The 27,693-nt window shown below is 43.4% G+C and overlaps 2 protein-coding genes across 9 annotated transcripts in view; one reads left to right on the forward strand and one right to left on the reverse strand.

The window, feature by feature from the left end:
- LOC127003247 (xanthine dehydrogenase-like) overlaps positions 1-10,517 on the reverse strand; it is a 30,361-nt gene extending 19,844 nt beyond the window's left edge. Inside the window, exon 1 of the mRNA XM_050869653.1 lies at positions 10,296-10,517. Coding sequence (XP_050725610.1) covers positions 10,296-10,352 — 57 coding nt within the window. The 5' untranslated portion in view covers positions 10,353-10,517. The remainder of the gene's footprint in view (positions 1-10,295) is intronic.
- Positions 10,518-21,750: 11,233 nt separating this feature from the next.
- The window catches only part of LOC127004856 (WD repeat-containing protein 35-like), a 93,137-nt gene continuing 87,194 nt past the window's right edge, over positions 21,751-27,693 (forward strand). For all 8 annotated transcript variants that reach the window (XM_050873036.1, XM_050873070.1, XM_050873051.1 and 5 more), the window contains exon 1: positions 21,751-22,140. The gene's annotated coding sequence lies outside the window, so the exon portion shown is untranslated. The remainder of the gene's footprint in view (positions 22,141-27,693) is intronic.

The raw sequence follows: 27,693 nt of genomic DNA on the forward strand, positions 1-27,693 counted from the left end.
TCAAAGTGGAGGTAAGTGGTAGGTGGTGATGGTGGTGGTGGTGTTGTTATTGGTGATGGTGGTGGTGATGATGGTGGTGGTGGTGGTGATGATTGTGGTGGTGGTGGTGCTATAGTGGTGGTGGTGGTGCTATAGTGGTGGTGATGGTGGTGGTGATAGTGGTGGGTGGAGGAGTTGGTTGAGAGAGAGAGAGAGAGAGAGAGACATGACATGACATAACTCAGGTTTTATAATTTTTCTCTCTCTCTCTCTCTCTCTGTTTATGAAAACCACCATCACCAAGACCATCACCACCACCACCATTATCATGTTCCACCATCACCACCACCACTATCACGTACCACCACCACCACCATCACCACCACCATCACCACCGCCACCACCACCACAACCACCACCATCACCACCACCACCATCACCACCACCACCACCACCATCACCACCACCACCATCACCACCATCAGCACCATCATCACCACCACCATCATCACCATCATCACCACCATCATCACCACCACCACCACCACGACCATCATCACCACCACCATCACCATTATCACCACCACCACCACCACCATCATCATCACCACCACCACCACCATCACCACCACCACCATCAAAACCACCACCACAGAGTGAGGGAAAGTGGGCTCCCCAAGATGGCTGCCGCGCCAGGGTAGCTTGCCTCACCCGCCGCCAACCCCAAAACACGGAAGCGCGCGCTCTAGGTATATAACTCTGTGACAAAAACTCTCTCCTGGGCCCCGATAACTGGATTCATATATTGTTACAGTCATAATGATTGATTATTAGTGCTTCTGGGCAATAGTTAAAGGTCAGAAACCGGTAAATATGACGCTCTGAGTACGACTATCTGGCAATGGTACCTAGAGATGCCAGATTTTCTGTGACAGTGACACTCTTTAGCGGGGAGGGGGCCGGGGCATGGGCCGGGGCGGAGGTAAGCAGCAGCGAGGCAGCGTTTGTGTTGATATTTTAGTCGTGTGCAGTGTGTAAAGATCATCCTTTTATAATTAGATTTGCTCAGTGTACTCTAAAACCTATATCTATTGCTAAAAAATCATAAATAAGTTTATCATGATGAACTTCGTTACGTTTACGAAGGAGCTGGGGCTCTCGTTAAGTTAACCACGCTGTGACGTCATAGTTTAGCTTCTTGGATGCCATTAACGAATGTTTACATCGGTATCTCAGTTAGCGAGATCGTTAACGCTTCTTGGATCTAGGCCCAGGGAGGAGCGCCTAGGCTTCGCGCTAGAATTTCTACCAGCAGAGGCATCGTTTTTGGAGATGGTCCTCTTCTGCGACGAAAAAACCTTTGCCTCCGACAATCATGGACTAGTCTCAAATGTGTGTGTGTGTGTGTGAGAGAGAGAGAGAGAGAGAGAGAGAGAGAGAGAGAGAGAGAGAGAGAGAGAGAGAGAGAGAGAGAGAGAGAGAGAGAGAGAATAAACATTTGTTAGTTAAACTGTATGTTTTATTAACACATGCACAAGCTTATTTTGTTGCTGAGTTGATAACAAGAACCTCAGAATGAAATCCTAGGCTAATAAATCTTGCAATATATTCCTGTATAGCACCTCAAACTTATGGTGACGCTAAGGACGGTTACGTTAACTGTCATTTTTTCAGGCACTCTGAACAGTGTTGCCACCTGCGGTACAACTGAACCAAAATGGTACATTTTGAAGCTAATGGTACTATGGTCCTACATTTCAAAATAAGGCCATTTTTGGTACAATTTGCATGGAGCGGTACAATTTTCCTTATCAACGGTACAATTTGAGTTTACCTCGAAGAATATCCTAAAATGATAAAAAAATGAAATAATTTACTAAGAGAAAGTAAAAGAAAAAAAAACATATACCTTCTGAAACTCAAGCACAAGTATTCAGTGATTTTGATCCTTGTACAGTGTATACGAGTGGCGTAATGACAGTCGCAGTGTCCTGTTGAAACAGCGGACGGGAGTGACTCTAAAGTCCCTTGATAGAGAAAGTCCCGACATAGGCGGCCCTGTGTATAAGGCTCCTGGGCGCCATTATTGGCCCTTCGAGCACCGCGCCGACTTCAAAGCACGGTGTCTCGTCGCTCTTGCGGATCATTTTTTTCTTATTTTGAGGTGGTGCCTAGCCTTCGGCTGTAACAATATTCCACAGAGGGGATACAGAGTGTATAATTTAACTGCAAGGCAGCTGAGAAGACAGAGGTGTCCTAACAGTCAATCGTCTTGGGAGGAAACCATCGGTTATGACAACAAGACACACACACTGCCACTGTGTGTGTCTTGCTGTCATAACCGCCCTCCCTTTGTACTGTCTATGGAAATCATTGTGAGAGAGACACAGCTACAAGGATTGAAACAATCGTTCACCTCAGGTCCAGACATCGAAGCTGATGAAGAAAGCTGTGACCCTTATGGCCAAAATTATTGGATGTGATCTCTCCCACAGGGCTCTAGCTGTTGTTACAGACTCACAATGGATATTTCAGTCTCATCAAGGCCACAGTCTAATAGACTGGACGTGTTACAAGAGTTTAGATGAACAAAAGCTAGTTTTTGGGTGAGCCATGCCTGTCTTGGTAAAACTCTAGAATCACACCTAACTCATTTTAAGAGTGAACACATTAGTTTAGATTGTATTTACTAATCATCACTCTGGTAACCGTTTCCATTATTATTACTCGTTTCTGAGATTTTAAAATGCGGGGAAATGTTACTATTTCAGCTGTGATAGGCTAGGTTACTATTTGCTCATGTGAAGGGTCTACAGCTAGAAACTCCTCTTTGTTGGGTTATAAGTCTATCTTTATTTAACAGCCTAATGTATAAGGTTGCACAGTCTTCATTTTCATGGGTAGGCCTACCAATGTCATTATCATATGTTGAAGACATTTTCCTACAGTATTCTCTAAACCTAGCTATTTTGACTTTCAAGCAAAATGAAACACGTTTACATGGCCTTAGTATTTTACTGTATTATTTTTTTTGATCAATAATAAGTTTTAAAATTAAATTAAGTGCTATTGAACTATAATCATTGATGACTAATCTTCACAATACCTTGGAATCGCACAGAACATTTATTGCAACAACTACATCCTAGTGTGTGTGTAGTGCCCTGAAAATGGACCGTATTGGCTATACAGGCAGCGCCACACATGGCCAGTCGGTGAACTGTCAAAGCAGTACTTTCCATAGAATTCAAGTTCTGTACAGGAGTGCGTCTGAGGCTGCCTCCAGGATACAAGGCCTTAGTAACCGCCACCGCTCCAAGCCAACGACTGCACACACTTTACTCCTACCCGATTTCCTGACTCTACAATTTGACATGGAGAAAACTGAAATCGGGTAGGAGTGAAATGTGTGCATCATCGGCTTGGAGTGATGGCGGCACCATGGCCGTGTATCCCGGAGACAGCCTCAGACGCACTCTAGTCTATAACTTGAACTCTATGGAAAGGACAGCTTTGAGTTGAGTGGCCACATGTGGCGCTGCCTGTAAAGCCAATGCGGTCCATTGGGGCACCAGGTGATGCGTGAAAATCAAAGGAAACGGGGAAATAAGGGGGGAGTCAAAACCTGAGGCCAGAAACTCGCCCTGAGGGTAAATGCTGCCACCACCCGGCGATCTAAGGGCGATCAAGGCCACTCCTAGCTCGCAGGGAACCTTAAAGTTTAAGTAATTCAAAATGGGGGACTCAGGGGAGGGTTTCCGGGGACTCTAGAAGAGTTAGCGCGGACAGGCGGAGGTGTAGAGGAGGTGAGTCAGTAACCAACACGGCCGTCTGGACAACACTCACGTCAACGTTATCACCAAAGGAGACAAGGAAATGACTATAAATATGCTAATGTACATTTATTTGTTTGCTTTCCGACCAAAGAATGAATTCTAGACTGACGAGTTAGTACTGAGGTGGGTATACGAGGAACCTTGGCGCCCACCAGCCGCGGACGACACCGAGTAAACAACCCAAGCACAAATATACATAAATTCATGCATAATAATCATACATGGGACTGCAGTGCCGTATTATCCATAAGGCTGACTAGACTGAAGCCTAGGAGCCCACCAAGAGCAGGGGCCCACGCAATGGCAGAACTATGGGAAGCACGTGCCCCCGTATTTTAGGGCTGTGCCCCACTGGCTGCCCCTAATTTTAGAGCCCCCCCTTTGAATAACTACACAAATTGGTAACATACTGATAAACATTAGCAAATAGTACTGCGTGTTAAGAGATTCATACTCATAAATGGGTCTATAACATGATGAAAAAAATGTGGGTAAGGTAACAGACATAAACACCTATGTAACATAACATTAACATACACAGAGTCGAAACTGAAGTCCGAACGTTTGTATTTTCTGGTGTGTTATGATTCTTGAGCCGTGAGATCAAGTCTGCTACGCAGGCACACTGGCCGAAGGATTGTAAATGTGATATTTGCAGATATCTTTCTTATACTGTAGTTCTGATATGGTCATGAATATATGGTATTGTTTGGTATAACGGTTATAATTACCTTAATGCTCGATAAGTTAAGGTAAAGGTAAAGTTGGGGGCATACGCTGCATGTAGCAGCGCGTGGTCGCGGTGCTCACCTCTGTCGCATTGGCTCTTGAGCCTGTGGTGGGAGGGAGCCCATTACCCCGGTGTGGTGTCAAGAGACATCCCAAGATCGTGAGACATCCCATCCTGAATACATACATGAATTTCGACACGGTACCGTGTCTTTTGTCGACTGCTTGTCGGGATCTGTCCCACCCAAGTTTATTTATATTATTATGAAAGCAAATGATGACGTATGTATGTATATAACTAGGATATCAACACTCACTCTTCTTCTTCTTGTGACCTGTTCTGCTTTGCATTGCTTTTTAGGTCCTCCTTGGTACTTTTTTTACACTCAGATGCTTCACTTAGTTACTCTGTGATAGTAAAGAATTGGTTACGCGATGCGAAATTAAGGATGGGATGTCTTACGATACCAGATGACAGATGACACCACACCGGGACACAGGGCCAGTGTGACATCCGGGTTACCACAGTTTACCTTCCCCAGGTTTCCCCAGGTACCCATTTATCGACCAGCCCGAAATGGAGGATGAACAGCTGGGTGAGCTGCACGCCGACTACCCGGGCCGGGATTCGAACCCATGCCCGGGGAGTAGTAGCCAGGCACGATGACCACTAGACCACGGAGGCGATAAGTTAGGAAGCTTTTAATTTTACGTCATGGCGATAATGATCGGTTGATCCCATGCACGTGTGTGGGTATACTGGTTAAGCGGGATTCTGGGTATGTAGAGGACAGGAATATAATTATGCGCCGAAGGGCAAAAGCATTTGGCTGTGTGAAGTCACTGTTGATTGAGCAGTGCCAAGTTAAGCGCATTTATCCTAAAGCTGTGCTGGAAAGAGTAGTTACTACAATCAATTTTTTAGCTGAAAGAGGTCTAGCCTTTCAAGGTAATGACCAGGCGATTGGGTCACCAAGCAATGGCAACTTGGCACACTGGAATTGCTTTCCCAGTTTGATCCCTTTTTAGCTGCTAACTTAGAAAAGTATGGCAACAAGGGGAAGGGGTCAGTTTCTTACTTGTCTTTTACTACATGTGACCAACTCATATCTATTATAGGGAATTAAGTGACTGTAGAGGCCAATCATATGATACTAATGCGTCAAACAAACATGAGTGGCAAATACTCGGGAAAATAATCCTCTTGCTGACTCCATTCCTTGCTTAGCCCATTTCCTCAACCTAGTTGACCATTCTGCTGTGGACAACATTTCTGCTGCTTACAAATTCTTTGAATTAATTTAGAATATCCACTGCTTCTTCACAGCATCAACTCATTGGTGGGAACTGTTAGTCAATGCCCTTGATGGCCTGCCTGTTGTCAAACGCCTGAGTGACACTAGATGCAGCTGCCCACACCGATGCTTCAAAGGCACTCAACAGTGGATATGAAAAAATAAGGATGGTTTTAGAGCAATTCACAGAAAACCCGGATGAAACAGTCAAGCATGACACGAGGCAAGGGGAATTTTATCCAAGTTGAATACCTTGGATAATTGCATCTTGCTGGTGTTCTGGTCTGCCGTCATGGAAAGGTTTCAGTAGACAAGCATAAAGCTGCAGAGCACAATTATGGACCTGAACGAAGCCGTGAAGCTCTGAGGTTCATTGAATAATTATGTCGCCAGTTTTGATTTAGAATATTAGAAGATAGTATTTGAGTTTCATTATCCATATTGCATCATGATTTTATCTGAGTTTCATTACTAGTATACTATGATATAAATTACACACACACACACACACACACACACACACACACACACCTATCTATCTATATATATCTATATATATCTATATATATCTATATATATCTATATCTATATCTATATCTATCTATATCTATATCTATATCTATATCTATATCTATATATATATCTATATCTATATCTCTATATATATATATATATCTATATATATATATATATATATATATATATATATATATATGTTACGCTCAATGTGGATAATTACCTAATGTGAACATTAGGCAGAAAATTGCCTATTGTTGACATTAGGAAAGCTATTTGCACAATGTTTACAATAGGCAAATTACCTGCATAATGTTGACTTTCAGCAAGACTTTCAGATTAGGCAATGGTATTTTGCCTGATGTGAATAGAATGAAGAACTACGATCGCTGAATTGGAGATTCAAAGAATGTTGTTCGAAGCCTTGAATCTATCATTAAGAGTCGCTGTGTACAGGGTAAGCGAGGAGCACATTTCATTTTGTGAGCATTGCCATTAAGAAAGAAACAGAAAAGTTCCAAAGGGTCTGGTAGTGAAACCAATACGCAGTCATCATATCTATTCAAGATGCCAGATCGATCTTATAAATTTTCAAACATTGCCAGATGGAGACTTCAAGTACATCATGACATTTGTAAATCACTTTACCAAATTCTGCGTGTTGCGTCCACTTACAACAAAAAGAGCAGAAGAGGTTGCAGCGAATCTTCTAGACATATTTTTGACATTTGGAGCACCTGCTATTTTGCAGTCAGACAACGGACGGGAGTTTGTTAATGCCATCATCGCTGAGCTTGCAGTGCTGTGGCCACAGCTAAAGCTGGTGACTGGACGTCCACGTCATCCTCAAAGCCAGGGCGCTGTTGAACGTCTAAACGGTGTCATCCAGGACAAACTGACCATTTGGATGAAGGAAAATAACAGCAGGAAGTGGTCAGTAGGCCTCAAGTTTGTTCAGTGGCAAGTTAATATCAGCCGTCATGAAACAACTGGCCACAGCCCATTCAAAGTTACGTTTGGACAAGATCCGCAGGTTGGATTAGAATCATCTATCCTGCCAAGTACAGCTCTTCGTGAGATATTTACCGAGGAAGACCTTGAGGCATTTCTGGAGTCAAAAGAACCTGAAAATGCTGACACTGAACTTCCTACAGAGGCAGAAGCAGAGGCAGGGGCAGAGGCAGAAGCAGAGGCAGGGGCAGAGGCAGAAGCAGAGGCAGGGGCAGAGGCAGAAGCAGAGGCAGAAACAGAGGCAGAAACAGAGGCAGAAACAGAGGCAGAAGCAGAGGCAGAAACAGAGGCAGGGGCAGAAACAGGGGCAGAGGCAGAAACAGGGGCAGAGGCAGAAACAGGGGCAGAGGCAGAAACAGGGGCAGAGGCAGAAACAGGGGCAGAGGCAGAAACAGGGGCAGAGGCAGAAACAGGGGCAGAGGCAGAAACAGAGGCGGAGGCACAGGCAGAAGTAGGGGCAGAGGCACAGGCAAAGACAGAAACAGTAGTTTCAACTTTCCAAAAGATCCGTGCTTTGGCTGATCAAGGACAATCTAAGGCAGCAGCACGGATGACAAGACGCGGCAAACACCTGCTTAGACCATTGTCCATCGGTCAGTGTGCTACGCTGAGGGTACCGGGTGTGGATCGTGGTCCAACAGATCCCAGAAATCTGTTAGTAGTCGTCATCAAGGAACAAGATGGGCTATACACTGTTGGTTGCCGGGAGGGAATTCTAGGACCAAAATTTACAGCTGCAGACCTGAGTGCAATCGAACAGCCTCTGATAAAAGCGGAAGAGGTTCCTGATGTCTGCCTATCAATTAGAACAGCAACAGCAAGAGCCACTGGCGGGCAAGGATATACAAAGTGTCAGTGTACAACTCATTGCACATCAGGACGATGCAGTTGTCTAAGATAAAATCTTAAATGTAACTCGCGATGTCACCCGGGGAGATCAAGCAAAAATTACTAAGTCGCCTTCACTCAACCTTGAGATATCCTTCATTGACTTTTATCTCTTTTATTGATCATTCATTGAATTTATTTGTTTATTGTATTAAATTGCAATTCTTGAAACTGTCTCTTTATCGACCGTAATATATGCTAACGTAAGTCTCTAACAATATGCACAATGTTAACATTACGCAAATTTTGTTAAAGCAATTCACATTGGGTACAATTGAGCTGCATAATGTGAACATCGGGCAGTTTTTTGCCTAATATTGACAATTTGTAGACATTAAGCAAATAGCTTGCCTAATGTCAACATTAGGCAATTTTCTGCCTAATGTGTACATTAAGCAATTATCCACATTGAGCGTAACATATATATATATATATATATATATATATATATATATATATATATATATATATATATATATATATATATATATATATATATATATATATATATATATAATATGCTGCTGAAAAAATCTTAAGATTGCTTCAATAATTAGTAACTTGTCCTTGGATTCGAGTACAGTACGAAAGTCCTCAACTTGGACTCGAGTTCAGCTATAAAGCTGACTACTTGTACTTGGATCGGTGATATATAAATGCAATCGTATTTGTACTCGAGTACAGAAAATGTACTTGAGCACAAGCCTGCTTGATTCTCCCTCTTGAGAAAGAGTTTAAGTCGTAGGGAGGAGAAAATACAGACGAATTAAAGCTTTTCCAGAGTTTACCACTGAAAGAGATAAAAGAATGACGATGCTGGTTAACTCTTGTATAAGGATTTTGGATAGCTCTCTTTTCTTTAATTCTTGCACAGCAACGCCACTCTGTTGCCAACCTGGCATCCCAAATTTCTTCTCGCCATTTCATTACAAATACCATGAAAAGGTGATTGAAATCAGGCTTCCAATGCTGTGTGACCCATTCTAATGATTTGACTTACCACCCGTATCGACTGTTTAGGCTTTGCTTTTTGATGGAAAATAAAATTATATATCTATAATATATATAAATATTATATAATATATATATATATATATATATATATATATATATATATATATATATATATATATATATATATATATATATATATATATATATTGTGTGTGTGTGTGTGTGTGTGTGTGTGTGTGGTCGAGCCCGGTCGGTATATAAACAATAAAGCACTTTTTATTTTGCCGTCGATTAATACCAAAAAAGTTTCTGTAGCCCCAGAAATAAGGGAGTTATGGCGATTCGCACCAAAGCGATTGATTTTCAAAAGTTCGCGGCTTAATGACAAGGCTGGGGCAAGTGTCCGTTCTATAGTATAGGGTTCACTGCTGCTTCTCATTTACTAGGTACCAACAATTATATTACACACACACACACATAATATTATATATATATATATATATATATATATATATATATATATATATATATATATATATATATATATATATATATATATATATATGCATACGAAATTATTTTAAGTATTTGAACGAAATACCAAAGTACGTAGCCTTATACGAGTAATACATTACGTACTGTACGTCCCTTTTGATTAGCTAATAGGATCGAGATATTGCATCTCCGTCTCTTTCCGAGGAACCAGATAGTTTTGTCTTCTATCAAAATTCAGCTTAGAAAGTCCCACATTGAAAGAGGCACTACAGACTACGTTTAGTCGATAAAACGCAGGGGCAAAAGATATTACACACACACACACACACACACACACACACGAAGGGGTTGGGCAGGACTACTTTTACATAACAAGCTGTGGTACGTATAAGTGCGGTATTCCACTATCGGTGAACTAATCAGTGTATGGCAGATTATCAGTACTGCAGAAAGTAACAAATAATTGTCAGAAAACAATGATTAGTCTTAAATATAAGGTCACACACCAAACTTTACGACTGCATACCAAGAGCCAACTAGTTTTTTCACTTTCAGTCCATTCATAGTAAACACCATCATACTAATTTCTCACCTTCAGTCCATTGACAAAAAACACCAAAGTGTTGCTCGAGTGGACATCCTCCCTCATAGTTACAAGAAAATTCAAGTTCTGTTGCGCCACAAATGCTGATCACAGGGATGCTAAGCAGCGCGAACACCGGGCGTCCTCTCTTGGCTGATGCTACGCGCTCACTGACTCGGAGATCACATGGATAACAGAAAGACGGGAGAGTGGGACGCTGGACTCGGGACACGCCACGGGGAGGAGACTGATCAGTAATCACTGCTGGCTGCCAAGGCCATCCACATACTTCCCAAGGATCCTGCGTAGCACCCGCTGGCGCCATTTTTTGTCCGAACATAAACATCACCTTTAATAATGCAGCCGGCAGTGAAGAGGTTAAAATATACCAGCAAAATTTGCTTAATTTCTTTCTTACTCAATTGTAATATTTTATTCATTTATTTATTCATTTATTTATTACAAAAGCTTCATGACCCGCTCTGAGAGATTCATTATAAACTTACAATTCCTTAAAGTATATAATCAGAATTTAGTAAATGGGCGGCAAAAGCAATATTTAGTATGTCTACCTCGCCTTGCCCCGTTACGTGTATTAGCAAACAAGGGTCTTGGAGCAGGAATTCCCATTCTTAGGATGTTCTATCTCTCTGTCATTCGGTCTCTGATTATGCTGCACCAGTTCTGGTACGTTGTAGCCCCTCTCAACTGAAGTCCTTGGAACTCATACAAAATGAGGCAATGCGGATTATTCTAGGTTGTCCCAGGACGGCAAAGCTTGAAGTCCTCCGAGCTGAGTTGGAACTGCCTAGTGTTGTCTGCAGAATTCAGGAAATTACTTGCCGCACAGTCTGCCGCATGATTTGTCACGGGGACACTCAGCTGAGGCAGGCTCTTGGTAACTTTCAGCCCACGCCTAACATTCCAGCCAAATCGTACCTTAGAAAGCTCCACAAGCTCTTATCTGACCTTGGTGTCCTTGAACTGTGTCTTGCCCTCATTAGCAGCCCTTGTTATCCCTCTTGGAAACCTCATAGAGTCAGTGTTGATATAGAAAAATTAGATAAACCTAAAGATTCTTGGCTTTCTCAAGTCCTGCAGGACCATTTTCTGACCAAATTGTCTGCATATCCCTGCACCCAGGCTGTCCATGTGTTTTGTGATGGATCTGTCAATGGCACCAAGACTGGTTGTGGATTATTTATTAGGGACTATGCCACCCCCTCTGAATACACTGACACTGAGGTTTCTAAGAGGCTTCCTGATCATCTGTCTTCCACAAGGGCAGAACGCTATGCCATATATGAAGCCCTCCATATCACTGTAGCTCTCGGGAAAGATGTGTACCTGTTTGTTGATAGTCAATGTGCCTTGTATGCACTTCTGTCTTCCTCCCCTTCTGACTGTGATATAGTCAATAAGTTCCTAAGTGCCCTTAGCCTGCTGGAGCGCTGTGGTGCTACTGCACACTTCATCTGGGTGCCCTCACATGTTATGCTGCCCCATAATGAAAAGGCAGGCAGACTTGCTCGTGCTGCCTCTGGTGATCTCAATGTACACCCAGGTGTTGAATACACCTATAATTATGTTAAGAATAGACCTAGATCCCTTGTTAGTGAGTCTGTTACCAATCAGCTTGCCTTAAGGTGTCAGGATGGTAGTCCCTCCAGCATTCACTATGCCCAGGTATCAAGTATCTGCACCCACACTTATGGTAGGCTTAGTGCATCCTATGATCTGGTGATGATGCGGCTGAGGCTGGGCTATAGATATTACTGGGAGGTCAGTGGGGCTGACCCTGTACCTTGCCGCTTGTGTGCCAGGCCAGGGGGTCACACGCTCAAACACTATGTCCTGCAATGTTCTGCTATTAGTGCCTACCGCCCACAGGGCCACTGAGACCTGCCTGGGCTGGTGGGCTGGTTCATTAACAATAATATTCTTTCAGCTGTGCTTATGAGTATCCTGCATTTGCCCCTAGATTGTAGTCCATATGTGCAGTCCCTTATGTCTGCTCCCTTGACTAAATCAAGGCCTTTATTTTTTTAGCACTTGTCCCCCACCATTGTATATTTTTAGTTTCCTGGTGCTACTTACACATGTATCTTTAGTTGTATAATCACACTCTGTACTGCCTGGGGGTTGGGATGGCATGATCCTCCCTTCTCCTTTGTTGTTTTACTTGCAACAATAAACTATCAATCAATCAATCAGTATAGCTATGCAAGTGTACTAGTTATGAGTATGGTAGGTACTTTTCAATATTTAAGTATTGTAATATAGTAGGATACAAGGCGTTATTATTATTCTAGGAACTCATTAGTAATTAATGAGATAATGTAGTATGTTATATATAGTTATGAAACAGTAGTGGCAATGCAATATAACTAACTAGAGATATGATATTAAGATGTCAATACTGAGGTACTACAGTGTTATTGTACAAAGTGGCTTATGTTATCGCCGTTTGGCGATATGGCGATATGAGTGAGAGATGGTAAGAAGTGGAGAGAGATAAAAACGGCGATATGAGGAAATAGAGGAAAATGAGAGAGGGTGAGAAGTGGAGAGAGATGAGAAGAGAGGTATACTATCGCAAAGGCCATTTATCGTCGGGAATGTTATGACTTTACGGTCAGAGAGGTCATCAAGGCGATATGGCGATATGAGTGAGAGAGGGTGAAAAGTGGAGAGAGATGACAACGGCGATATGAGGAAATAGAGGAAAATGAGAGAGGGTGAGAAGTGGAGAGAGATGAGAAGAGAGGTGGAAGAGTGGAGAGGAAGGAATAAGGGAGAGGTTTACTATCGCAAAGGCCATTTATCGTCGGGAATGTTTATGACTTTACGGTCAGAGAGGTCACCAAATCCATGGCGTCCTTGTTCAGAGCCATAAGTATGTCCCATACAGGAGGGAAGCGAGTACAAAGGCCCAGGCAAAGGGCAGACGGTTAAGGACATTGGTGCAGGGAAGACGTTGAGGCGGACGAGCGACCGAGAGCCCGAGGTGTGTATAAACCCTGACAGTGCAAGTTCCGTTGAAGTTGTGTTCTAATGTGTATGTACGTCAGGCAGTCGGACACCTGACGGTGTATAATAATGTGTTATACTGATCCATGTATTGTCTTTTGTACTCGACTGGACACCAATCAGTTATCACTGATGTATCAATGCAGTGACGAGAATAGTTAACGATAGATGATTCTCGGAGTGTGATGGTATGTACTTCATATTGACAGGTTTGATCGATAAAACTAGATATCGCATCAGACAGACGGGTCTTTCCTTAACCATCAACTGACTGCCCCTGCCGGGCGGTTACAGGAGAGAACATACCATGGCATGCTTACGTGGCCGGTACTGGGTGGTTGCGGGCCGCCCCTTGATCGACCGCCTCCTGCGTAACTGTTTCGTTTGTCGCCGGGTGAACAGCACGCCGCTGGTGCAACGCCAGGGCGAGTTGCCGGTGGAACGGATCGCTGCTGGCAACCCACCCTTCACTCACACCGGGGTCGACTGTTTCGGCCCGTTCGGTGTCACTTGTATGCGGCGATCGGTGAAGCGTTTCGGCTGCGTCTTCACCTGCCTCAGCTCCCGTGCGGCGCATTTAGAGGTCCTGGACTCCCTCGATGCTGCCGCTTTCCTCAACGCCCTCATGCGCTTCATCGCACGGCGCGGCCCGGAGCTGGCGGGACGACGCCAAGGTGGAGGAAACCTTACATCGGAGGGCCATCGCGTGGGTCTTCCTGCCCCCTGCCGCCTCGCACATGGGTGGCGTGTGGGAACGACAGATCCGTTCTGTCCGCAAGATCCTGTCCTCCATCATTGGCACCCAGTGTCGTGACGACGACCGGCTGCGCACGTTGTTTTGTGAGGTCGAGGCCACTCTCATTAGCCGCCCCCTTCCGGCCTCCCCGGGTGATGCTTCTGAGCCTACGGCGCTTACTCCTGACCATCTTCTGCGCGTCGGGGCTGGTTTCCCCTTACCCCGGGAAGAGCGTTCCTTGGGCGACACTTTCCGCCGCCGTTGGACCCATGCTCAGGCCCTGGCTGATCGGTTCTGGGTCCGCTGGCGGGCAGAATATCTCCACACCCTCCGCATGCGTCAACGCCGGATTGCTCCCACCCGCAGCCTGCGCGTCGGCGACATCGTCCTCCTCACCGAACCCCTCCTGCCGCGTAACCATGCGTCTTGGCAAGGTTCTTCAGGTCTTCCCGGGTTCCGATGGTTTGATTCGGAGGGTCCGCCTTCACACCGGCTCGGGAACTCTCGTTCGCCCCGTCGTCAAACTCTGTCTGCTCGAGGGTGCTGTCGCTTCCTCTCCGCCCTCGCCTTCGGCCGCTGCACGCTGACGCCTGGTGGCTGCTGGTTGCCCTTTTGGTTGTTTGCGCCGGGCGCAATCAAGGGGGGAGTGTAGCCGCGGTGCCGCCGGTGGACGCGACGCCGCGGAAGGGTTAAAGGTCAGTGGTGTATGTTTACGTGTCGACGCGCTTATCAGGACCGTCTTCGCCCATATATTGGGCCTACTAGGGTCAAAGGGTAATGCCTCCTAGGGTTAATGTAGGGTAACGTGGGGTTACGGGGTTAATGTGGTGGAGGCGTCGGCCATTACTCGAGGCTTGAGTGTCAACAGGGAACCGTCATCCCGATAGCGGGCTGAAAGGAGGACGAGGTAGTAGCAGGCTGGCGTTCATACCGTTAACACGGCGTTATTCACACCGTTAAGGACGAAGGCCGACGTCGCTGGCGCCGGAAAGGGACTTGGTGGAACTGGAAGGAGTAATCTGACTAACCCCGCAATGCGTACGTATCTCTTTCTCTATTATCGTCTAGCGTCTAAGTATCTCCTGGTTCCACAATATTGTAATACGTTTCCTTAGCGTCTAAGGTTCTTCTGCCTCCCACAAGTGTACAAGTACATTCATGTTAACGACGAGTGGTAAGGGCTGTCCTGCCACGGAATATAAGGATAAGGTTTACATTCATGTTCATATGTCGGACTGTAGGGATTTGCCCTATCCCGGAAAATGTAGAGATAAGGTTTAGTGTACCTCACATTGTAATGTTTCATGATATCGGCTTGCAGGTTTGACCATTGTGCAATAAACGCGACGTGAGTTCGACGCAGCGGTTTCAGTCATCCTTGGCACTCAATCAACAAGCGCTGGTCACCGCGCTTACAGCTTAGATGCTAATAACAGCTATAGCTGCAGTAATTGATACAACAAATAATTCTAGTAATATAATAATAAGCTGAGTCCTAGCTGCATAAGACATGCATTTATTTGTCAGCAATAAAATTTGCTGTTTCTAAGCTATAATACTAAATTTGAAAGACTATGAAGATAGATTATGTTTATGTATACAGAGTTACCATACAGTATTTCAAATAATAATATACTTAAGAGTTAATGGTTGCACTGACTGGTGCTGCATGTTGAATTGCCAACTGGCATTCATAATTCTGACTAGGTGAGGTTATACATTATAACATGTGCATATCACAAGATTACAGCAATTGTATCTATAATGTAAGATAAATCTAAAATGTAATCATTATCATAATAATCCGTTTTTCCATGAAACATCTCTCATGCCTCTTGCCTCCTTACCAGATTGGCCTTTAACATTTATCACATAATGACAAGCAGATTAACACAGGTAATAATCTCACGCCCAGGCAGGTAAAACAGGTAAACAGGTGCAATGCTCAGATCAAGATTGAGGCTGGAATCAAGGATAAAGGGATTTTTTTTTCTCTCGTTGGAGTCTACGACCCTAATAATATAATACAGAACTTGCCATCAGGTTCGACCAAACACACCCACACACCCACACACATGTGTGTGTGTGTGTGTGTGTGTGTGTGTGTGTGTGTGTGTGTGTGTGTGTGTGTTTTTATATATATATATATATATATATATATATATATATATATATATAGATATATATATATATATATATATATATATGTTTGGTCGAACCTGATGGCAAGTTCTGTATTATATTTTTTTTCTTTAAAAAAATTATCTTACTCTCGTAGGATCGAAGACTTGTAGTGACCCATAACACACACCATTTTCTTTCTCGTTTCATCCACCTTCATTTCTTCAGTCTGCCCTGTAACTCACCTAGTCCTCTTCTCTTCTTTCACTCTCGCAACGCACTAATATATCGTTCTTCACATTTATCACATTGTGGTCACTACATCATAACACCTTTACGTTATCATCAATAATATTATAGCAAAGCCACTTACATGCATAGCTTCACCAAACCATCAACATTGTAAAGATTTTTGCATATGAACTTTTGTAAACAATATTCACAATCTGTAAAAACATTTATATACCTACAAATAAACAACTTTCTCTCTCTAAAAAAAAAAAAAAAAATTCGTCCAGAGACAGGCCAGTCCTCGTTGACAGACCGACTCGGTCGGCTAAATTTCGATCGCCGATTGAGTCGGTGTGTCGGCATCCTGCTACGGGCCGCCAATCGGCTTAGTCCGTGCTCCCCCGCGCAGGGAGGGAGCATTTTTGCACTTTTAATGGGTCGTCTTAGGACAAGGGCCCGTTTCCTCAAGTGATACTAGGGGATAAAAAAAAAAACTTCGTCAATGGAGTTACCACCGGTTATTAGTTGTATCTTTTGACCTACAAAGGCTTGCCCTAGCGGACTTACAACGGCGAAGCTCACAGCTTCGTTCGGCGGCCGAAAGCACACAAGCAATTATGCTTGGCTTTCACGTAGCGGTCTAGGCTAACGCTACAGACTCCAACAAGAAAGAAAAAAATTAGAGTGAATTTATAATACAGTTTGCCATCACCTTCAACCATACATGCGCCATAATAGAAAATCTTATGCCCATATAAACCCTTAACGCGTGTGTGTCCCCTTGCGCCATCACCAGAAATATGCTTGCACGACAGCACTGTCTTATTATAAACACGAGTTGCCGTTTATAATAAGACAGCACTGTCACGCAAGCATATTTCTGGTGATTGCGCAAGGGGACACACACACACACTTGCCCTGTCCTGTCCCTCACGGGGTCAAGATGTGTCACATGGCGCTCCCTATAGCAGCCACAGGGTTAGCCTGTTGACCCTTTTCCCTTTTCCTTCTCCTTCGTTCCTATTCCCCCGCCCCTCCCCAATTTTTTAAGGAACTCATTATAACTAAGAACACGTGAAATGTTGTGACATCAAACAGACATACAGTGAGTGCAGTGTGTTAGTGGTGCTGGAAGGGTAGTGAGAGGTGTGCCGCCAACACCTCGTCATCGCCGACATGCTCAAGCTCCGAAGGACGCAAATTCGGTCACCCAGCAGCAGGGGAAGGTCAATTCAGGTGGCAGGCAGTGAGGCAGCCTCATCACTCAGGTTTGGAGCAAGATGCACGGCACCTTCATCAACACTGTGCACTTGTTCCCAGAAACAGATACAACAACCAACCGGGCAGCACCAACCACCCACCGCCCCTTCGGCCTCCCCGGCACCACCACACTGCACTTCACCCCACCTCTACCTTCCCAGAGACAAGTCTGACCCCCGTTTTCCATCCCCCCTTCCTTTTGTACTTGTTATCGTTAGTGAAACTTACTTAAAATGTATTTCTATAATGTAACTTTTCAGCCTGGCGGCTGCCGTATTTGAAAAAAGCATATTATTATTATTATTATTATTATTATTATTATTATTATTATTATTACACACACACACACACACACACACACACACGTGTGTGTGTGTGTGTGTGTGTGTGTGTGGTCTTGGTGTGCACTATATAGTATTACTCATAAGTACTGTTATAATGTGCATGCTTTGTATCCTACTAATTGACACTTTTCATTTGAAATAAAAAAGTACCTTTGTTCAGCAATTGAATAGCCTACATCTAATAATTTCTCAGCAAGGTTTGTATCACTAATCCTTTTTTTTTTTTTTTTGGTATTTCGTTGGGGATATACCCCAATGGAGGAAGGCGGAGCATGCCGCGCAACCCCCCAGACGGCTGGGAGAGAGATACCCAATTCTTACAAGGAGGAGGCCCAACAACGGGGCTGAGGGTGTCGGAAAGTGCCCACCTTTCCACCCCCATGGTAACTGATAGGTCTCGAACCCATACGCACCAGCAGGCACCCTGAGAGAGTCCCGACATAGGCGGCCGTGTGTATAAGGCTGCTGGGCGCCATTTTTGGCCCTTCGAGCACCGCGCCGACTTTGAACTGAGGTATTAAAAACATAATTTTACCTATTTTGGAAGCGGATTCGGCTGCTTTTCAATGTAACAGTGCCTTGCTGACTAGCCTTCGGTTGTAGCAACATGCCACAGAGAGGATACAAAGTGTATTAATTAACTGCAAAGCCGCTGAGAAGTCGAGGTGTGCTAATAGTCAGTCGTCTTGGGAGGAAACCATCGGTTATGACAACAAGACACACACACTGCCACTGTGTGTGTCTTGCTGTCATAACCTCCCTCCCTTTGTACTGTCTATGGAAACCATTGTGAGAGAGACACAGCTACAAGGACGAAACTATCGTTCGCATCGGGTCCAGCAGACACCGAAGCTGATAAGGGAAGCTGTGGCCCTTACAGCCAAAATTATTCGGTCTGATCTCCCCCACAGGGCTCTAGCTGTTGTTATAAACTCACAATGGATATTTCACAGTCTCATCAAGGCCACAGTCTAATAGACTGGACGTGTTACAAGAGTTTAGATGAACAGAAGCTAGCTTTTGGTGAGCCATAGCTACCTGTCTTGGTAAAACTCTAGAATCACACCCAACTCACTTTAAAAATTTAACACACTATTTTTCTTATATTGTATTTGCTAATCATCACTCTGGTAGCCGTTTCCATTATTATTACTCGTTTCTGAGATTTTAAAATGCGGGGAAATATTACTATTTCAGCGGTGATAGGTTAGGTTACTATTTACTCATGTGAAGGATCTTCAGCTAGAAACTCCCCTAGACTGGGTTATAAGTCCATCTTTATTTAATAGCCTAATTTATAAGGTTGTACAGTCTTCATTTTCATTGGTACCAATGTCATTATAATATGTTGACATTTTCCTACAATATTCTCTAAACCTATTTTGACCCTCAAGCAAAATGAAACACGTTTACATGGCCTTAGTATTTTACTATATTATTTCTCAATCAACAATAAGTGTTTCAATTCAATTCAATTAAATTAAATGTTATTGAACTCATTGATAACTTATCTTCACAATACCTTGGAATCGCACAAAATTTATTGCAGCAACTAGGCTACATCCTAGTGTCTAGTGTGTGTGTGTGTGTGTGTGTGTGTGTGTGTGTGTTGAAAGATAGCAGCAGTAATGGAATCAGTGACCCCTCACGGTCTCACCCCCAGATAATTGGTTTACACTAATTTTCTCTTCATATGCTAAAGTTTTCTGAAAGCAGGTAACGGAAAGGAAGTAAAGTGCCTTTGCATTGATGGAGCTTGGGTAGTGTGTCACCCACGTGGCCCATGACAGGTATATCAAGGCTCATGACGCCCAGGAGGCAGCTTCCCTCCCTGCAGGCAAGGGTCAGGCGATGAAGGGATATGTAGGTAATAGAAAGACTTCCCAAACTGCTGCCGATAATGTTTTACAGCGATAAGTATTGTTAAATCCATCCATCACAGCAGCAACACTCAAAGAGAAGCAACAGACTTGTTTGAAGTCTCTTAGTGCCCTCTGAGCGCTGCCGCGGCTGCCTCTCAAGGTCGTCAGCAGCCCGCCGTGACACGCCTATAGTAATCATAGGCTACGTGGGTTACTGAGTGCCTATGCTGAGACAGTGGCTGATCGTAAGGCTAATAATAATCTCCTGTCACCTTACGACACGTTCCAACGGCTGGTGACCAAATTATGGTAAAGTATAAGGGCGTAATGGTGGGATGGCGATACCTGTTGATGTAGACACATACCGTCTCTCATCTATTTTTCCAGAGCTCGCTGGCTGCTGGCTGTTAGGGGAAGGTGTGCAGATCTGACACAAGTGTACTCAGTTTCATTGGACGACCCGTATGGCTGTGAAACAGAAATACAAAAAGAGAGCGTGTGCTAGCGTTTGAAAAGCGCGTCGAAAACAGGGCCAATAATGGCGTCCAAATCTTAGGTTGTCGGGACTCTCTATCAAGGGACTCTAGGTACGGCCACTGAAAAGGTTAAGAATCACTGCTTTAAGGCATCACTTGTAGGCGGGAGACGTTCCTGCGTGACACCTTTTGTGAACAGAATGGCTCTTGCTTTATCCGCTGTCATAGCTTCAAGCCCAGTATATACTAAACATGCAAATCTCTCCACCTCAGCCCCTACATCTTGCACGCCGCATGCTCTCCAAGAACTCTTTCACTGCCTCAATTACTCGTTCATTCGTCTCTCCGCTCAGCCCCAGCAGCAGCACCATCCACTCCCTTCCAGTCCTCCCATTCGATTCACTCCACGTCTGATCTCACTCAGAAACACCTGCATCATCTTCATTCTTTCTCTGTCATACTTCTTACATTCCAGCACTACATGCTGCACAGTCTCGTCCACACCCCTGTCACACAACTGGCACACTTTGCTGCGGGACTCAGACCATCTATAGTTCCTTGCATTCACATTCAGACACTGCGCTCTGGCACGGAAAAAATCACCTCCCAGGCTTCCCTCATACCACACCCGGTGTCCTGAGACAAAGTGCGACTGCGCCAGAGTGCGATATTGCGTATTGTGCGCATGCGCACACTGGAAGCAGACGATGCTCGCACTATGTCTCAGCTCCATAGTGCGACGCTGATATATAGTGTGAACTTGAGCAATTTTATCGTGGTTTGTCTGATATATGGTTTGAAAAGTGCTTCTGTGTGCTAAATAAGGCCTCAATATATGAGAAAGTGGAGCAAGAAGCAGAAATAACACTGGTCTTGTGCTGTGGACACCTGAAATATTGTGTGAACGCGTGGTTATTTTTTTTTTAGAACACGCACCTTTACCTAATACTATTACCGATGGCACGCTTGGTTAGCGATGGTACGCTTAGTTAGCCATTAGCCCACGCATGTGAGACCAGGTCCACCACGCGTGGTTATTTTTTTTTTTAGAACACGCACCTTTACCTAATACTATTACCGATGGTACACTTGGTAAGCGATGGTACGCTTAGTTAGCCATTAGCCCACGCATGTGAGACCAGGTCCACCACGCGTGGTTATTTTTTTTTTAGAACACGCACCTTTAAGAGGGGGGGGGGCCAGGGGGGGCCCAGCCCCACCTTGGTTAGCAGAGGGGTCGAGGGGGACGAAGCCCCCTCGTTAGCAGGTCGTAAAGTTCGGTTGGAGTAGTTTAAATATGCTCCCCCACCCAAATACCCCGAGTTCACGCAGGTCCCCCAAGATCGTTGGGGAAGGGGATTAATTCGGCTTCTTTTAGGTACTTTTTTTTTTTTACTATGATATATGGAGGCGTATTATCGTATTCTGGAGGCGCGGAGTCAATATCCACAATCACCTTGTATACTGGGAATACGAGCCCGTGAAGCAGATTCAAAATCCGGTCAGTAAGGATTCACGTGTTCGAACAGCTCGGGCAAGAGGTTCGAGAGCCTGCACTTCCTGCACTAGCCGCAGTATTGTTAAAGGCGCGGTGTTGGATGGATCCCGGCTAGCCGGTGGTTTTACTTGTGTCAGTGATAAACAATGAAGATACACTGTGTTTCGTGCCACGGACTCTACTTGGAGGACAGAAACCTTGCGATGAGGTGACAACCTACTAGTAAGAGGGCATGAGTGTGGTGGAGGCGGTTTATGTGAGCACAGATGGCCGCCGGTGCCACGCCAGATGGTGAGGTGAGCATCGTTTGGTGGGTTCACTACGCTTCTCTCCCAAAACAAGCTTGGGGATCCACTGAGTGCGTGGTTTTCGTATGGGAAACACTAAATTCGTCGCAAACGCTTATTTTCGTGGTGGTGGGAGGAAAAATTCCCTGATTTTAGGAAATTTCCCTAGATCTAGGGAGTTTTTATCCCCCCTTCCCCCACACACACACTAAAAAAATACGCGAATGCGACGGATTTCGTGTCCCCCACCCGAAACCCCGCATTCCCACCAGGTCCCCAGGCTTGTATGGGAGGGAGGGGGAGTATGGGTAAACATCAGAATTTTACCAGAAAGTGCAGCAAGAAGCAGAAATAACACTGGTCTTGTGCTGTGGACACCTGAAATATTGTGTGAACTCCCTGTGCCAGAGTGTTTATATAGCTTTTTTTCATTAATACGCTGATATGTGGTTTGAAAAGTGTTTCTGTGTACTAAATAGTGCCTTAGTATATGAGAAAGTGGACCTAGAAGCAGAAATTACACTGGTCTTGTGCTGTGGACACCTGAAATATTGTGTGAACTCCCTGTGCCAGAGTGTTCATAAAGCTTTTTTTCATTAATACGCTGATATATGCTTTGTAAAGTGCTTCTGTGTGCTAAATAGTGCCTCAGTATATGAGAAAGTGGAGCAAGAAGCAGAAATAACACTGGTCCTGTGCTGTGGACGCCTGAAATATTGTGTGAACTTCCTGTGCCAGAGTGTTTATATAGCTTTTTTTTTTTCATTAATATGCTTAAAGGAAAGTAGCTTATTTTGAGGCATTGGCATGCTCATAGGTGTTCGTATCAGCTCACTGCCAAAAATCTCCACTTTAGACTTAATTTTCTGATTGAAAAAGTCAAGGAACATATTTGCCAAAATAGAATCATTAAAACATTCAGGCAAGTAAGGAGGTAGCAGAGAGGTGTAACTCAGACAAGGAAGACTTGGCTGGTTTAGGCATATGAGAAGAAATCTTAAGACATAAAAACATTTCCCTTTCCCTTCTTTTAAGTTAGGTAATAAAAGGGAAAATAAACAAACAAAACTATGTCCTTTTTCATTTTATTATTAAAGAATATAAAATATGGATTCCTGTAACAAATAATATAAAATACATACATTAGAAAACAGACATAATTAATGAGAATTTCCTAAGGTAAAAAAAAAAAAAAAAAGGTGGTGGTGAGCAACATTTGGAGAGATAAATATAAGATGGTGTGGGCGGAGAGAGAGAGAGAGAGAGAGAGAGAGAGAGAGAGAGAGAGAGAGAGAGAGAGTGAGTTCGGAATACGTGTATGATTGCTGTCACATTGTCATGTTTCGCTATTTACAATAAAAGTATAATGTGAGAAACTTTGAGCAGGCAAGGAGGGAGTGTCTGGATAGAGAAAGTTGGAAACTCTTCTGCCGTGGCCATCCCCTAGGGGGAGCTCCTAGGAGGGGGCGTCAATGAAATGATGATGATGATGAATATAATGTGAACCATGCAAAAATAATAGAATACGTATATACATAAATAAAGAAATTAGTGAGGGTAAAATTAATATTGCATTGCATCCAAATTAAAGTCCAGAATTTTCAAGAACTTAAAATTAGTAATGAACTGAAATAACTTGATAATAACTAGTATATATTACAAGATGTACCTTTTAAAATTTCCGTTATTCACAACAAACCTATGATTTGAATCATGAAAATGAAAAATTTTCTGTTATTTACAATAAACCTGTAATTTGAACCATGAAAAACAAAAATCTTCTGTTATTGACAATAAACCTGTAATTTAAACCATGAAAAATTAAAAAAAATCCGTTATTTACAATAAACCTATTATTTGAATTGTGTCCTCTGAAAAAAAAATATATATAAAAAAGTGAGAACATAAGATTATTATTGCATCCAAATTGAAGCCCAGAATTTTCAAGAACTTAAAATTAGTAATGAACTGAAATAACTTGGCAATACCTAGTATATGTTACAAGATGTACTATCGGCTCCAGTCGGCACGGGCCCACCAAACTCCCAGCCAAGGAGGAATCGGCACCACTGCACTCTCTCCCCTCGTCCCAAGAGACTAACGACTGACCACTGTCATCCCTAATTAGCCCCTCTCCTCTCTCTCTCTCTCTCTCTCTCTCTCTCTCTCTCTCTCTCGAATCATCACCATCCCTTGCTATCACCACTCATTTCTTTCTGTCTTGTCCCCACTCTCCCTCCTTCCTTCTTATCGCCTCTTCCTTGTCTAGCCATTAATCCCTCCCATGCCTGTCTGCTTTTGCGTCTACACACACACACACACACACACACACACACACACACACACACTTTAAGGCCGATTTACATTACCCGTCTTCCGACCGACAGGCAGACCGCCGGCTAGACGCCGTCAAGATTTCTTTCATGTATTTAAATGGAAGTGTTTACACTACCCGTCAAGCTGACGGCAGCAGTCGTCCGACACCCAACCGACACGTCCCGGATTTCCTCTCGAGAATTCCTGGCCGGCGTGACGGCGGCCTGACTCCGGCTCGACGGATGGGTGACGGGTAGTGTGAACGAAGACCCGTACGGTACCCGTTCATCTCGCGGCTTGTACGTGTTGCCTCGTCCGCGCCCATAACATTTTTAATTCATTTTCCGGCACCATGGACGAAAGACTGATAGAACTCGTCCGTGGCCATGAAGAGCTCTATGATATTGTCAGGTCCATCTCTATTTTCTGCAGTAAGTAACTGAACTTAGCCTTGGACATCCTGAAGTACTGGTAGAACTTCACTTCATCATCTGACAGCTCTTTAAACAGGGTCCAGAATTCTCCCTCGGACTTCCTTTTCTGCAGAGACTGGTGCACCCACATTCTCTTCCTCTTTCCACTGCGTTCTTCATCCTCTTCTTCTAAAAGCAAAGCAATCGCTGCCAAAGTCTTGATGCTGAGAGGGCGAGGGGCCATGATGCTCACGTGACAGCAGCTGCGTGAGCACTACGAGACGGAGATGGACGGTCCGAGAACGTGTCGTGTAAATATACAACAGTCTGACGGCGTCTAGCCGGCGGTCTGCCTGTCGGTCGGAAGACGGGTAATGTAAATCGGGCTTTATGTGTGTGTGTGTGTGTGTGTGTGTGTGTGTGTGTGTGTGTGTGCAAAACATCTTCCTTATTAAAACTTGAGAGCCGACTGTTATTACTTGTCAGCTCTCGAGTTTTAATAAGGAAGATGTTTTGCAAAAACACACACACACACACACACACACACACAAATTGTGTGTGTGTGTGTGTGTGTGTGTGTGTGTGTGTAGACGCAAAATCAGACAGGCATGGGAGGGATTAACGGCTAGACAAGGAAGAGGAGGGAGAGTGGGGACAAGACAGAAAGAAGTGAGTGGTGATAGCAAGGGATGGTGATGATTCGAGAAAGAGAGAGAGAGAGAGAGAGAGAGAGAGAGAGAGAGAGAGAGAGAGGAGAGGGGCTAATTAGGGATGACAGTGGTCAGTCGTTAGTCTCTTGGGACGAGGGGAGAGAGTGCGGTGGTGCCGATTCCTCCTTGTCTGGGAGTTTGGTGGGCCCGTGCCGACTGGAGCCGATAGTACCTACATCTTGTAACATATACTAGGTATTGCCAAGTTATTTCAGTTCATTACTAATTTTAAGTTCTTGAATATTCTGGGCTTCAATTTGAATGCAATATTAATCTTATGTTCTCACTTTTTTTTTTTATTATTTTTTCAAAGGACACAATTCAAATAATAGGTTTATTGTAAATAACGGAAATTTTTATTTTTTCATGGTTCAAATTACAGGTTTATTGTCAATAACAGAAGATTTTTGTTTTTCATGGTTCAAATTACAGGTTTATTGTAAATAACAGAAAATTTTTCATTTTCATGATTCAAATCATAGGTTTGTTGTGAATAACGGAAATTTTAAAAGGTACATCTTGTAATATATACTAGTTATTATCAAGTTATTTCAGTTCATTACTAATTTTAAGTTCTTGAAAATTCTGGGCTTTAATTTGGATGCAGTGCAATATTAATTTTACCCTCACTAATTTCTTTATTTATGTATATACGTATTCTATTATTTTTGCATGGTTCACATTATATTCATCATCATCATCATTTCATTGACGCCCCCTCCTAGGAGCTCCCCCAGGGGATGGCCACGGCAGAAGAGTTTCCAACTTTCTCTATCCAGACACTCCTTCCTTGCCTTCTCAAAGTTTCTCACATTATACTTTTATTGTAAATAGCGAAACATGACAATGTGACAGCAATCATACACGTATTCCGAACTCTCTCTCTCTCTCTCTCTCTCTCTCTCTCTCTCTCTCTCTCTCTCTCTTGAATCATCACCATCCCTTGCTATCACCATGCACTCATTTCTTTCTGTCTTGTCCCCACTCTCCCTCCTCTTCCTTGTCTAGCCGTTAATCCCTCCCATGCCTGTCTGCTTTTGCGTCTACACACACACACACACACACACACACACACACACACACACACACACACACACACACACACACACACACACACACACAATTTGTGTGTGTGTGTGTTTTTGAAAAACATCTTCCTTATTAAAACTCGAGAGCTGACAAGTAATAACAGTCGGCTCTCAAGTTTTAATAAGGAAGATGTTTTGCAAACACACACACACACACACACACACACACACACACACACACACACACACACACACACACACACACACACACACATTTCATTCTACATTCACTGGTATGTGTCCGTAAGACCAAGTTGGTGAAAATATGAAAAATTTTATGCTGTATTTAGCACATGCACAGTAGTGTTGCAAATTTGACAAGCTTTTCCATTATAAATTGTATTAATCTTTTCCCCTACAAAATTGGAGCTTCATCAGTTCAGTACTTAAAAGTTGGTATATATTTGGTTATTGCACATGCTCAGTGCTACCTCAGATTTGATATGTGGAATTTAACTAGAATTATAACATGACACGTTATAAGTTTCATGAAAATTGGTTAAATAGTTTTTGAGAATCTTATTTTTGACATCTTTCTACTTTTTGCAAGTTACCCATTCACTTGAAGAGTTGTGCTCTTAATGAAATCCTGAAATAGGTAGAAGATGTGTTCTAATGGGAAATAGTACCTTGAAGACTGCTGACATGAGGTACAAAAGAAGGCCATGCTGGATTCCTCCAATTTCTGCCAACGACTAGAGGAGATGTTCTCACATTCCTGATATATATATATATATATATATATATATATATATATATATATATATATATATATATATATATATATATATATATATATATTATATATATATATATATATATATATATATATATATATATATATATATATATATATACACACACACACACACACACACACACACACACACACACATTTTTTTCTCAAGTGGCTTATAATGGTGTAGAAGAGGAAGTTAACAGAACATTCAGAAGAAAGATGTATGGAAAGTTACAGGAATCAGACATAATAAAAACATGTCATGAAGACCAGTGTTATTTTTGCTTCTTGCTCCA

Source organism: Eriocheir sinensis, chromosome 3, assembly GCF_024679095.1.
Source record: "Eriocheir sinensis breed Jianghai 21 chromosome 3, ASM2467909v1, whole genome shotgun sequence".
NCBI lineage: Eukaryota > Metazoa > Arthropoda > Malacostraca > Decapoda > Varunidae > Eriocheir > Eriocheir sinensis.